The sequence below is a fragment of the Phalacrocorax aristotelis genome, chromosome 19, assembly GCF_949628215.1.
Source record: "Phalacrocorax aristotelis chromosome 19, bGulAri2.1, whole genome shotgun sequence".
Lineage (NCBI taxonomy): Eukaryota > Metazoa > Chordata > Aves > Suliformes > Phalacrocoracidae > Phalacrocorax > Phalacrocorax aristotelis.
Genome location: NC_134294.1, coordinates 6,166,149 through 6,179,129, shown reverse-complemented (window position 1 = coordinate 6,179,129; position 12,981 = coordinate 6,166,149). Strand labels below are relative to the sequence as shown.

At 45.3% G+C, this 12,981-nt stretch overlaps 1 protein-coding gene across 2 annotated transcripts in view; it reads right to left on the bottom strand.

Annotated features, from left to right (window-relative positions):
- Positions 1-134: 134 nt before the first annotated feature.
- The window catches only part of TTLL10 (tubulin tyrosine ligase like 10), a 20,758-nt gene continuing 7,911 nt past the window's right edge, over positions 135-12,981 (bottom strand). For both annotated transcript variants that reach the window (XM_075113752.1, XM_075113753.1), the window contains 7 exons: positions 12,799-12,884; positions 12,411-12,582; positions 10,311-10,482; positions 7,997-8,137; positions 6,556-6,672; positions 1,539-1,632; positions 135-547 (listed from right to left, as the gene is read on the bottom strand). In XM_075113752.1, the coding sequence (XP_074969853.1) occupies positions 156-547; positions 1,539-1,632; positions 6,556-6,672; positions 7,997-8,137; positions 10,311-10,482; positions 12,411-12,582; positions 12,799-12,884 (1,174 nt within the window). In that variant the 3' untranslated portion in view covers positions 135-155. The remainder of the gene's footprint in view (positions 548-1,538; positions 1,633-6,555; positions 6,673-7,996; positions 8,138-10,310; positions 10,483-12,410; positions 12,583-12,798; positions 12,885-12,981) is intronic.

Sequence of the window (12,981 nt, the reverse complement as noted above, 5' to 3'; positions counted from 1 at the left end):
CTCATTTTCTGTAGCTTCCCTGTAATTTCTGGCCGGCTGGTTAGAGTATCGCTTTCGCAGAAGACAACTGAGAACTTATAGAATTAGTTACTGGTTTTCCAACTGAAGTTGATTATATGAGACGACAATGAGCTGGACACGCACAGGTTTAGCTTTTATTTCCTTTTCATGTCTTCTGAACTTGTGAAAAGCCCTCTTGCTCTGTGATAGCTCAGAGGGTGTTTCCATGAGGGTCGAAGGGCTGCACGTGAGGTATAGTTAGGACAGTTTGTTGACAAGTCTTTCTGGGCAGCCTTTTTTCTAGAGCAGCTGAGCTCCTTGGAAGAGTTCTCCAGCACTTTGGCAGGGCTCTGACTGAAGTGGCTGGTACCGCCTGTTTGTGGGTGCAGAAATTGGCCTGTAGGCTGCCCGGGGCTGAGCTTCGAGGGTTGTTTCTGGCCAAGGCCTGCAGCATCCTCGTGATAGAGATGCACAAAATGGCAGAGTGTCTCTAAAGGCAAAACACTCTGGCCTTTGAGGCGCTTGTTGAAAACCTCGAGAACCAAATCTGGAAAAGAAGATGCAATTATGAGGTGGTCCAAACAACCCGGTGCTAAAATAAACCCCAGCTGTCATGTGTATGCACAAAGCAGCTCTGTGTGTTGGACGGATTAGGGGAAGTGGTTTCCAGCTGGTCATCTGTGGCCTCTGTGGGCTATTACTATTAAGACAATATTAAAAAAAAAACAAACCAACACAATTTTCTTGCATTCGCTGGAGCTCCACTGGAAACATTTCAGGAAATTGGTAAGAATAATATTGTAAAACTTCTTACAGTGCCATACAGGATAGGAATACACCCCAAAATAAACACCCATATGCACATATGCTCTATCTGTGGAAGGAAGATAAGTTGGCTACTGCTGATATCCCTCTTGCGGACGTAGACTCTCCCTTTACTGCTTCTCCTTACGCACACAGCGATATCACAGCAAATCAGAGGTGGAAGAGATTTTAGTCCTCCAGGCAGGATTAGGTCTAGTTAATGTATATCGGGCTACAGAAGGGATTTTCAGTCTGTGTATAGTTCATGGCGGAGCTGCCAGCTCTATTTGCGAAGTACAGTGGGCACACTGGCATCTAAGCGCTGCCACGGCCGTGTAAGGCACACTGTAAAAACTGGCTTAAATTCCTGCACATTCACAACAAAAGGCATGAGAAAAAATGTACAGGTGCAGTTTATAGGGTCATGTATTAAGATTTAGCCTTTTCTACATGAATATATAAGAAAACATTCTTAAAAATAATTATAACAAAAAAAACCCTAAGCACTTTTTTCTTTCTAATGGGTGCATGGCTAAAAAGACCGTAGCTTTTTTAGGTCTGCATGGGCTAGAATTTTCAGTGCCTTCTAAATTGCTTGTATACACAGCAGTGAGACATCTTTATTCAAAGACTGTTTTGGACCTACAACTGATACAAACAGGAGTCTTTCCTCCGAGAAGCAATGGAGCGATACGATTTTCTGCTGCTGGTCACCCTGTGGCTTGTTCACTTACCAAGACTCTCGTAGACCACAGTTGGGATGATGTCTCTCAAGACTTTGCAGTTGGTATGCAATGCTGGGTTTGCATTCATCTCCAGAAGCCAGACCTAGAAAAGACAAATGCCAGTCAGGAAACGAGGCTGCCTCTCCTTAAAGTCAGAGCAATGCCCTTAGCGAACTCCTTGAGAAGTAAGAGCACTAATAAATCCCAACAAAATCCCATGACACAGAACGCAGGCAGGGCAGAGTTTTCATACCGACTGGATGAATTAAGCAAAACCCCTCTTTGCATACAGCTACGTGCTTGAGAACAACACTACGTGTTATTTTGTGTCTCCAGCTGATGCTCCTTGGATTAACGCTTGCTCTATAGGCGTGTAAAGGTGCTGTGTTTCTTAACATACCAGTTTCTGTAACAATTTCTAGCTGAGTTTTTTGAGTACCAAGAAATAAAGCTGTAAGGAAGCTAGGAATCATTTGGATTTGAGGTGGATGTGGGATCAAAACTAAGCAAATACAGCCCTGAGATTTCAGTGAACCCTTGGCCTTGATTTCCTGGGTAAGCTTTAGTTTCAGGTAGAAGCCACGTAAGATATTGATTTTACATATCTATACTAGCCTCGACTCTGTTTCCCTTTGAAACGCCAAGGTCTGAAGCTACGAGCTTCAGAACGTGATAGTCCAGTTACAAATCTGTGCGAAACCGAACAATTGACTTGTGTGTAATTCTGTTTACTATTCCTTCTCCCTATAGTGAAACTCATCTGCTCACTTCCTGCCTCCACCATATGGTGCTGCCGCTTGTATATAACACATGTAGGAACTATTCAGCATTTCGTAAGGAAGGATATTTAATCATTTAACAGGCCCAGAAGAATTTTACTCCCTTTTAATTGATTTTTAAAAATAATAAAAAAAAAATCTTTCTTTTTTTTTCCCTGAAGCAGCACTAAGTTTGCTTGCAAGTACCTGTGGAATGAGGTCTAAGTGTTTGGTAGATTCTGATGACATGATAGCCTTCACTTTGGCACTTTATTTTGCTGCGAATAAAATACAACAATAATTTTCACTCCTTTGAAAAACTTGATTAAACAAATGGAAAGACTGGTAAGTGAGGGCAGTGAAATGTCTTTTTCTTTTTTTCTTTTTTCCAGAGAACTGGAGCAGCTGCTAAAAAAAAGCTGCTTTGCAGATGCCAACAGAGGGCACCTAAGTTACATACATTTTTCTTGGCAGACTCATTCTTCTGAGTAAGTGGGGTTTTTCCGTATTAAAAGTTCATAAGATTTTGTGCTGGCAGACAAACTCAGTGAACCTTCATAATTGTCTTGGTTACATTTTGATTTCTTCTTCGAAACAAATAAAAGTGACAAACAGGAGTAAGAAAGCTCTCTGTGACATCTGCCGTGCTGTTAATCTTCTACATTCCCCATTACTGTACTGTCAGTTTTTAAATGCTTTTAACCTCTCAACAACCAGGGCAAGTTAATAAATGCCCTTTGCTCTACTTCAGGAAGAGCAGAGAGAACGAGGCCAAGACTCACGGTATTTGTGTGACTATCTGTAACTTGCATGGGAATTTCATGTAGACTGAAATTCCTGCGCTCCTCCCTGCATCTGGCACGTGCCTCGCTCAAAATCTCCTAGCAAACGTATGACAAAGAAAGGAAACCCAAACCCAGAATGTCTGTCCTCGACTTCCTAACCATGGACTGTCCTTTTTCTTTAGGCTTTTCAGGTGGTGAGAATGATAATGAGTGCCCTGAGGCTTTGGTCAGAAGAGCTGCTCTGGAGGTTTCTGGGGGATGAAGAGGGTACTGCTCCCTGCAGCCTGCCAGAACAACTCCATGCTCTGTCACATCCTAAGCTTGCTCTGTCAAGACATCACAGGTAGGCTGAAAAACTTTAAATAGTAGGATTTGTCCGTAGGTTCTTGAACAACCGGCCGACTGCAGCCAGATCCTGCATTACACCAGGATCTGAGGTCTCATTTCTTGTTCTCTGTATAGTGTTAGATGCAGTGTTGGCACCTGCTGAATACTTTTTATTTTCATCTAGTCTGGTTAGTGTTGTAGTGTCATTGCTGTAGAACCATCCTTACAGCAGCAGTTCCATGTCTTTCAAAGGGGAGTTGGATGATGAGACTAGGCTCTGTCACGCGCTCACGTAGGGGCTAACAGACAGCATAAGACCTGTCTCAGGGGTCCTTTCCCTGCCGACATGGGCAGAAGTAAGACTTTTTGGTGTGCAGGAAATGCATGATTGAGCCAAAGTTTTGTTCTGATTCTGATCAAAAACCATTTAGTTTATTTAACTGCCTTTGCCAGAGCTTGCCGGGTGGAAGCTAAACACCCTGCTGGGGTCTCAGGGAGGGAGAGGGCACCAGTCCATGCTCCCAGAGGCTCCAGGTGACGTGACAGCCAAGGCTGAATGGGAACATATACATCTCTCTACATCAGAACTTGTTCTTAGAGAGGATGCCGGTAACATGCTCCAAAGCCCAAAGCTATCCACAGCAGGGCTGTCTTGTATCGTATTTGTGCAGCAGCAGGTGTCCAGGGAGCCTGACCTCTGGCCGGAGCTTTAGGCAGCACTGAAATACCAGCCAGAAATAAGAATAAAATGATTTGTGGCCTGTGTGGACGTAGCTGAAGCCACATGCAGAGTCACATACCAAGCACTGGAAGGGCTTGTTGCCCTTCCCAGAAAGGGACCCACTCAGTGACAGTGGAGACCATGGGCTAAGGCAGTGGGGTCCTGTTTTTCCACAGATTTACAAGCTTTTATAAAATTTATTTTGTCGTCGTGACCTGGAGTGGGCACAACCAAGTCTACAGTATCCATGTGGTACCTCATAGTCCCGGGGTGAATGAAAAGCTATGTTACTGAAATCAAAGGGACCGTCCCTGCCTTAACTAGGGATTTGAGTGTTATCTGCCTTTATGTACATCTATCACAAACTGGCAAATGGCTTATCTATGCTCAGTCTGTTCTCTACCGATAGATAGCGGATTCCCTTTATGGCTGATAAAAAAATGTTCACATCTGTCTTCCCAGCATACCTCTGGAGAGAAGCCCTTTTGCACGGCTGATGCAATGCTTTCTGAAAACAGGTTCCTTGAGCATTTAAATAACACCGTCCTAAGCTCTGTAGTGACTTAAGCATTTATGATGCAGCATAAGGAATCTCCAGAAAGCAGTAGGAAAATAGCCAACAGCAGCAAAACCACATCCATCCCTTTTGCTCCCTCTCTTCTTAAAGTACTTCATTCTTTTCTCAGCTTACGTATGAATATGCAAAGTTCTACAGAAAGCTGAGGTTCCTCAGCAGGCCCTGCTTTCGGAGTCTGTGCTTCTAAGATCTCCGAGGCAGGAAAAACACCTTCCAAAGACTGAGTCAGGATGCTGCGGGGCCTTCAAGAATTATTAGGAGTGACCCTGGGGGCATTTGTATCTCAGATGTAAATAAGGAAGAGGGAAAGGCATGATGAGCTAAAGGACTGAGCGTGTAATATCGTGTTAAATCAGCATAAAGCAGATTCTACGTGTGTCGTGAAATAGGATGACAGGGAGAATAGGCTGTTGTGTGTTCCAGGTGGAGAGGGCAGGACGTCAGACCAGGAACGGTAATGTCAGCCCACGGAGAACAGGGAGTTTGCTGCACCGCCCGGTGTTAACTGTGGGTTGTAGCGTCAGGCCTGTGGGCAGCTGTTGTGCACTGCCTCTACAGGGAGGGTACGGGTGTCTCTCCATGCAGCAGTGTGCCAATAAAAAGGATTTGTTGCTCCCCAGCAGGGGCAAGAAAACATGGACAAACCTACGCTAAATAAATGTTTAAATTTCCACATGACTCTCTCAGAAGAGAGTTCTAGGTTCTGTCACCACTGAGTGTCCAGAAATCCACATCATTCTTAGAGCTAATACTTGTCAAGAATCAGATTCTGTTTATCTCTCCATATGTAAAATACACGGGGATGTAATGGTCTTTAAACGCTGAAGTTTTTAACTAGCCAAGTAGGACTTGCCACAATAGGGCGATGCTGGATGTTCTGTTCTACTGAAGTTTACACAGCCAGGGCTTTGCACGCCAACGTTGCAAAAGACAATTCCCACTGAAATTTGAGAAGCACCAGTTTCTGTGTCTTTGCCATTGACTTCCTGTACAAAGGAGCCTATTGTTCGGGTGCCTTAACCGCTGCTGCATCCGTTGATTCCATTCTTTCATAAGGTTTGCTGTTCCCACTGCCCGTTGCTGGAGTATGTTTGAGCTCCTTTCTGCTTTAGCAGCATCAGAATCTGCCAGATGGCTTTCTGTTATGTGTAGGCCAGGTGGTTTTGAAGGACTGTGCTGCACTGAAAGCACCTCAATCATGTATTTAACATTTCCCTTTCCCTTTCTTCTGCCTTTCCTTGTGTGTGTTTCATTCACCCTTTACAAGTCTGAATTGTAATTCTAGCAGATTTTATAGACTGAGTGGGCTGACCTATTGCTGAATGGGGAGCCTACAGTGAACATGGAGATGCTGATGCTGACATGTGAATCGATGAGTGGTTCTTCAGTATGGTGAGGGCGTTCTTGGGTGCCTTTGATGGATACTCAGCTAGTGTAAATGAGCATACTTCATGTGATGTTAGAGGCATTACACACTGATTTATGCTGGCTGATCATCTGGCACGTTCGGTTTCTGGAGAAAGGAAAAACTGAGGGGGCATTAAAATTCCCATACTTTTCACTACGAACTCTGCATCCCCATGAAAATTCTGCACGGAACAGTTTCAGCTGCAGTAAGTACTTTTCTTCGTATCCTGAGCTGTTAATGCCAGGGTTTCTCTGTGCAGGCCATGCAGGTACCATGTCTTGATGCTGGATGATGGAACTGGAGAAAAAATCAGATCCTGCACTTCCTAGCTGACGGTCTGAACGCTCTAGTTAGTTCCTAGCCCCAGAGCCTGTGTCAGCCATGCTATCCTGATGACATTAGATATCTGTCAAATATCATACTTAGCATTTGACCATATTGCAATCGTACCTTAAAGTTTTCATCAATTAAAAAGTCACAGCCGATGAGATCAAAGTAGCCCAGTTTGCGATCCAGTTTGTGCTTGGCTGCCAGGAAGCACTGCAACATGATCTGCTGCATCCTTTTCTGAAAGAGAAGACAGGGAACGATGGTAACTGGTCATTGCGAATGCCAAGGGCATAGGAGTCGCTGTAAATCATAGGTGCCCTCTTGGTTTAGGGACATTTTTTCTTCCCCTGCCTCCAGCAGAGCTCCTCTCTAGCCTTGGAAGGATGTTGCATTTTGCAGGCCACGTGTCTGTCTGCTTTGGGTTGATTGAAACCCCCTCTTGAACTTGGTTCTCCAGACCACTGCACTGGCGTCTGACGGAACCTTGGCCCTTGGCCCTTCCTCAGAATGAGCTGTCTGCAGAAATTTCAGTGATGTTCTTTCATTGACTCCTGTGGGGGTACCTAGATGTGAGCTGAACCCAGCTGTTTCCGACAGGCACGACTCACGACCCCCTCACAGCTGTGCTGGACATAGTGTTTTAAAGAAGCCGGGTGAGTTACAGCAACTTTGCCATAGGTGATGCTAAGCTTAATTCAATTTGGAGTTGAAATGCAGAGTGGGGAATTTCTGCATGAAGAGAGATACCATAAAGTCGGTTGAAAAGTTTCTGATCCCCTGAGAAATTTGGCAAATTCAGCTAGATTTGCTTCTGAGCTGTTTTTCCAAACAAAACCACATTTTCACAGAGTTTTTAGCTTTTTAATTTTCTTTGTGTTTGGCCTTAAATTACAGCATTTCCAAGATTAACCTGAGAAAGCTGTGTCCTCTGCCCTTCTCATTTTCACCCCAGCAAGTCACGTAGAGAACTGATGCGTCATCAGACTCAGGCTGATGAAATGAAGCCTCAGGGACTTAGGTAATTTCTTCACTTTGTTTCTTCGGTGAGACAGGAGGATGGTAAGAAATAAAGCCAGCTGAGTGTTCTTATCTCTCCTCCAAGGTGAGAGAAGATCTAAGGCCTTGACAGGTTTTTCATGTGGCAAAATCAAATGGAAAGTGAAGGGTGAGCCCAACTCGGACAGGAAAGAGACCGCTGAAAGCGTAGTCCCTTTTCAGGGTAAGACCTGTCAGGTTGGAGAGGTCTCTAACATGTATTTTATTTTTTAATGTAGGACCACAGCATTGGGCCAGGAATGTAAAGACTATAATTACATTTTTATAGCTAGCATTTACATTCACACTCTTCTTCTCTGCAGTTTACCCATTTTATTAAAATTAAACTCTTTGTGTCTTTACTTCTGCGGTTAGCATTTGCAGATAAATGGTTACCAGGAGACCATCAATACCTTCTCATTCTGTGTACGTGTTTCCTCAGGGGCTCCAGTGAACTGAAGGGTTTTCTCCCTATTTGTCACCCTAATGAGGCAGACGAGCACACCGTACACTTGCCTGCACTTACAGTAAACACCGTGAAAACCCAGTCTTTGGGGAGGCCATTGGTTTTTCGGAACTTCTCATTAACGTAGTTGTTGAAGTGCTCCATCCGCCAAACTGTCTCATCTTTCAACTGGCTGTACTGGGAGTTCTTCTTCTGCATGTGCTGAGAGGTGGGGAAACAAAGCAAGGGGAGGATTAGATTTCTGGCAGCGAGGAGTAACTGGGAACCGGCTTGCACGGCAGGCATCCAACTACCCTCAGTTGTTCCAGGCATCTGGAGTTGGGAAGAACCCCAGGATCAAGTTATAGAGGAGGGAATAGAGCCCCTCACTAGCAGAGCTAAACCTGAGCAGATGTGCTGCCTCCCGTTGTACAAGACTGCCACAGGCAGAATGTGCCGGAGCCACGCGGACATCGCAGAGACGATTACCCGAGGCCTCTGTCAAAGCGGTGTTTTCTCTGTGTGTATGTACGATATGTCTCGACCAACTGGCAGACAGGGAGAGAGAGGTGCTTTCAAGTCATAGTCATGATATTCTTAGACACTGGCCCTGGATTTAGTCCAATCTGCCTCGGACTCACCTCTAGGAGAGTGTGTGTGAGAGAGATGTACGGATGTGTCCCCAGAGGAAACCAAGGTGAGGGCTCATCTCTTCCACTGTCTCATTAATCCCAGTGTCAGCTGGGGTTTATCAATGATGGGGTATTTACAGTGTTCGATCAAAGGCCAGCCCCATTTCCCGGTGAAACAGCTGGGCTTGGCTGCAGCTCTGTCTGTGGGACGGTTACTGTGAGGTTGTAAAGCTTCTGGTTAGTGATGCTGTCTCTGCTGCCTCTTGTCTTTTGGAAATATGGTGGGAAAATGGCTGATTCCAGGTGGGATGAAAGGGTAGGAAGGGAATGAGAGCAGAATGAACTGTAATTTGAAGAAGCCTGGTCTGTTACCAGCCACTCCTGTAAATTTTGTTTCCCTCCTCCCAGCAGGAACCCAGATAATTTGTGTTCTGCTAATAAACACCTGTCCTCTGTTTAATATCACTTGTGCCATGGGATCCTACCCGAGCATGTGAATTCCCATGCGGATAGCTCTCTAGCTGAGCAAACAAACTATTCCAGGAAAACAAGTGGCGTACTGATAATAGCGTATATTGCAGGGAGCAGCTATGATCTGCTGTCCTGAACTACGCTTTTACAGGAACCGTAAAACTCCAACTGAAGTGGGCTTGTCTGATACCCCTCTAATGTGTATTTTGCTAGTTCTCGGAACACAGCATGACACTGAGGAGAGAAGGGCTTTAAAAGCAAACTGCTTTCTTCCTTCTGATTCTTTTAATTCTCTTATATCAGGACCAGTTCTAACTACTGAAGGGCCTCATTTGAAGCAAAAAATGCAGGTAGATCTGAGCAAGGCAGGCTTCTATTCTGTATGACAATAGATAGATGGGGACACAAGCCAGAAACAGGCTTAGAATCATAGAATCGTGAAGGTTGGAAAAGAACTCTAGGATCATCAAGTCCAACCATCAACCCAACACCCCCAGGCCTCCTAAACCATGCCTTGAAGAGCCGTCTCTACACAGTTTTTGAACCCTCCCAGGGATGGTGACTCCCCCACCTCCCTGGGCAACCTGTGCCCATGCCTGACCGCTCTGGCAGGGAAGGCATTTCCCCTAATATCCAACCTAAACCTCCCCTGATGCAGCCTGGGGCCGTTCCCTCTCGTCCTGTCACTGGTGACTTGGGAGCAGAGACCAGCCCCCCCCTCACTCCAGCCCCTCTCAGGCAGCTGCAGAGAGCGAGGAGGTCTCCCCTCAGCCCCCTCTCCTCCAGGCTAAACAGCTTGTTCTGTTACAGCTCTCATTTGAGAAGCAAGACAAGCAAAGGTAGAGATATAAGAGTGACGGCTCTTGAAGGCCATGTTTGCATCTTACCTCATTATGATTATTTTGTTTAAACACAAGAGGATCAGCAAAAACCTTAGCCAGGATTAAGGCTCCTTTGTGCTAGGTAGCCGCAATCAAAGGCTTCTTGCCCTGAGAAGCCTATGGTCCACAGACACATGAGAGAATAATGCCAGGAAAAAGAGGTCCAGGGAAAGAAATTGTCAGGTTCAGCAGAGAACCAGTCCATGGCAGAGAATGGAACCTTATCGGTACTGCTTCTGTTCAGCCTTGTTGCCGTGCCTGACCATAAGCCCACCTCCGTTTCCTGGCTGCATTCATTCTGCCTGCATGAGGCATTTATTTTTAGCCTTTTAAAGGCCTTTTTTTGCTTCTGCTTCCCATCTACATCAACCACACCCTCCCCTTCTTCTGAACTAAGTGCCCTTAGTTTACCTGGTTGGTCAGATGAACAGTCAGATCATCAGACGCGGCATCATAACTGACACAGGTCAAGCGGACGTAACCCTGGGCGAAAAATAACACGTACGGTGCCGTGCAGGCAATGAGGAGGTACGACCGGACATCAAACTTCTTCCCTTCCAGGAGCAGAGGCTGGTGAATATACCTGTCAGAGCAGAATTTCAATAGGTGTCACCCACGGGTAGCTATAACACATGGCGATTGGAAGCTCACACAAAACCCCGCCGCCGGGTCATTTCACACCGCAGCACTAACTGGTTTGTTCCTGTGTCAACATTTGTTTTGAGGTGAGTGGCAGAAGAGGGCACTCGTAGAAGAGGTTACAGATGCCAAGACAGCTCCTTTCAAGAGGACTAGAAGCTGTGCCGGCTCTCGGGAGCAGGAGGTTATTAAAGATTTACTAATATTTACTGGAGAATATACAAGTTTATGTCTGAACACAAAGAGCCCTTCATACAGCACCACTGCTTTTATTGCCAGAGCGGTGTAACTGGGAATTGTTTCCCGTTATCGTCAAAGGTTGCTGGATGTCTACATGAATAACAAGGATATGCTGTTAAATCAACGCTAACAACAGTTTTCAAAGGGCTACAGAGCCTCTTTCTTCAGAGCCTAAGCCATTCCTCACTAATAGAAATCAAGATGAGACCTAAGATAGGGTCCAACCACTTCTTCCCCTGGCACTGCTGCTTGCCCATATCAGAGACCACATATCGGTCTAAGGCCCTTGGTCTAGTTTTGTCAGGCAGTCCTTGTTTTGCACCACATACTGGCTGCTGCATAAACATAGACCAGCCTATTGCAGAAAGCCTCTAAGATCATCATTCCAGTTGACCATTTTACAAATCTCTCTTGCCCTTTTCAATGAGGCCAGCCACTCCTTTATTATGAAAAGAAATGTTTGGATGAATGTAAGCAGAGAACGTTGCTTGCTTTGGCTAGGGCCGTTCTTGGAAAGGCTCCTGTGCACTGCGCGCTCTCGCAAGATAAAGGTGCCAAGCCTTGACAGCAGAATGTCAGGGAAGTGGCACAGGCTCGGCGTAAGGAATTCTTACCATCACTTTTGCCATGCCAATACTAGAGCGCTGTCACGAGTGTGTCATGGTGTTGTTGCTGGCATGTCATGAGAATGCCAGGCGATGTCACGCACGTGTGGGCACCTTGAAGTTTAGAGTGGCCCCTATGCCTAGCTATGCACACCCGAGGCAGCATCAAAGGCATCTGGGAACGGCAGCTCCTAGGATAAATAACGAAAACATCTTTTTTGCATTTCTCTTTGAAAGTGCTCAAAGAGAACTCCTCTCAGAGCACTGAAGTGATTTAATTATAACGCATTCCTCAGCTGAGGGAGGGACACTGAGGCAAAGGGAAATCAACTGAGTTGTGTAAGTATGTAATGTTCAGTACCTGAAACTGGTCTTATGACTTCTGCTGCCTTATTTGTTCCCTTCCTTTTCCTGCTGTTCTGCTACTCTACAAAACATCCTAGCAGTGGCTGAGAGGGTATCTATTCTACAAAGATCCTTCCTGGTCTTTTATTCATGCAAGGAATAAAAAATAAAACAGCCCTAATCCAAAATTTTAGTGACTGCTAGCCACTGCCTGTTGATTGGGGTGTAGACTTTTGCAGCTCTGAGGCAGAGTTAAGAAGGTATTTGGGAGGCTTTATCAGATTGCACGGAACTGATATTGTAGCTGTACGATTTGTAAAATGCTAGCTTTGCATAAGGAGCTGGGCTAATATCTAATTTAAATTATTTTGCAGAAGACTTTATGTATAGCATTCAGGTACCAAACCGTAGCTTCTGACCTTTTGAAGACATTCTTAAATTTCCAGACATAGGTAAACTCAAACCTTTCTGATAACAAAGATTTGCCTTGAAATGGCTGAAGTGCGGATGCAAGACAGGACTACGCAGAGAAACAGCCTCTCTCCCACAAAACGAAATCTCACAGGTCGGTGAGATGTGGTGTAACCACATTAAATACCTATGGAACAATTCAACTCTCTGAGGCCGGTGTGCTTAATCAAGCACGCTACCCACACAGGAGTCCCGGGGCTTCAGTCTCTACCTTTGCACTATTCTTGCCTGGGGAGCCTTGTATGGCACCCTCTGGTTGAGTAGGTGTTCCTCAGCGCTGCGGAGCTTGGCTTGAAGGGTGGTGACAGCAGCTGGATCTTTAAGCAGGAAAATTCCTCGACCTTGGTTAGAGCAGCTTGGTTTGCAGATCCAAATCTGTTCTTCTGCAGAGAGAAGGAGTCTGTTACAGTAACGCGTGTGGGCTGAAACACCGCTGTGCCCATTCGTGGGCCCTGAAAACCGCTCACTTGAACATGTTTGTATTATATAAATACACATGCATAGAGATATCAATTATTATTACTGCGTATACTTTTAGGAACATTTTAGAGGTCACAGCGCTATTTAAATTGGTTGCCATCACGATTAAGGCAATTCACCTTTGCAAAGCTTGAAAAAGGCATTTCTCTCATCTTTTAAGTCCAGGCGAAAAGATTCTGGGAAGAATTCTTCCATCTTCAGTAACCTACGGGAGAATCAAATACAAGTTGAAAACCCTGTCCAATGCGTTTATTCCTCTGGTACTTTCAGAAAGGACGGACGCAAGTAGACACTTAAGAAAT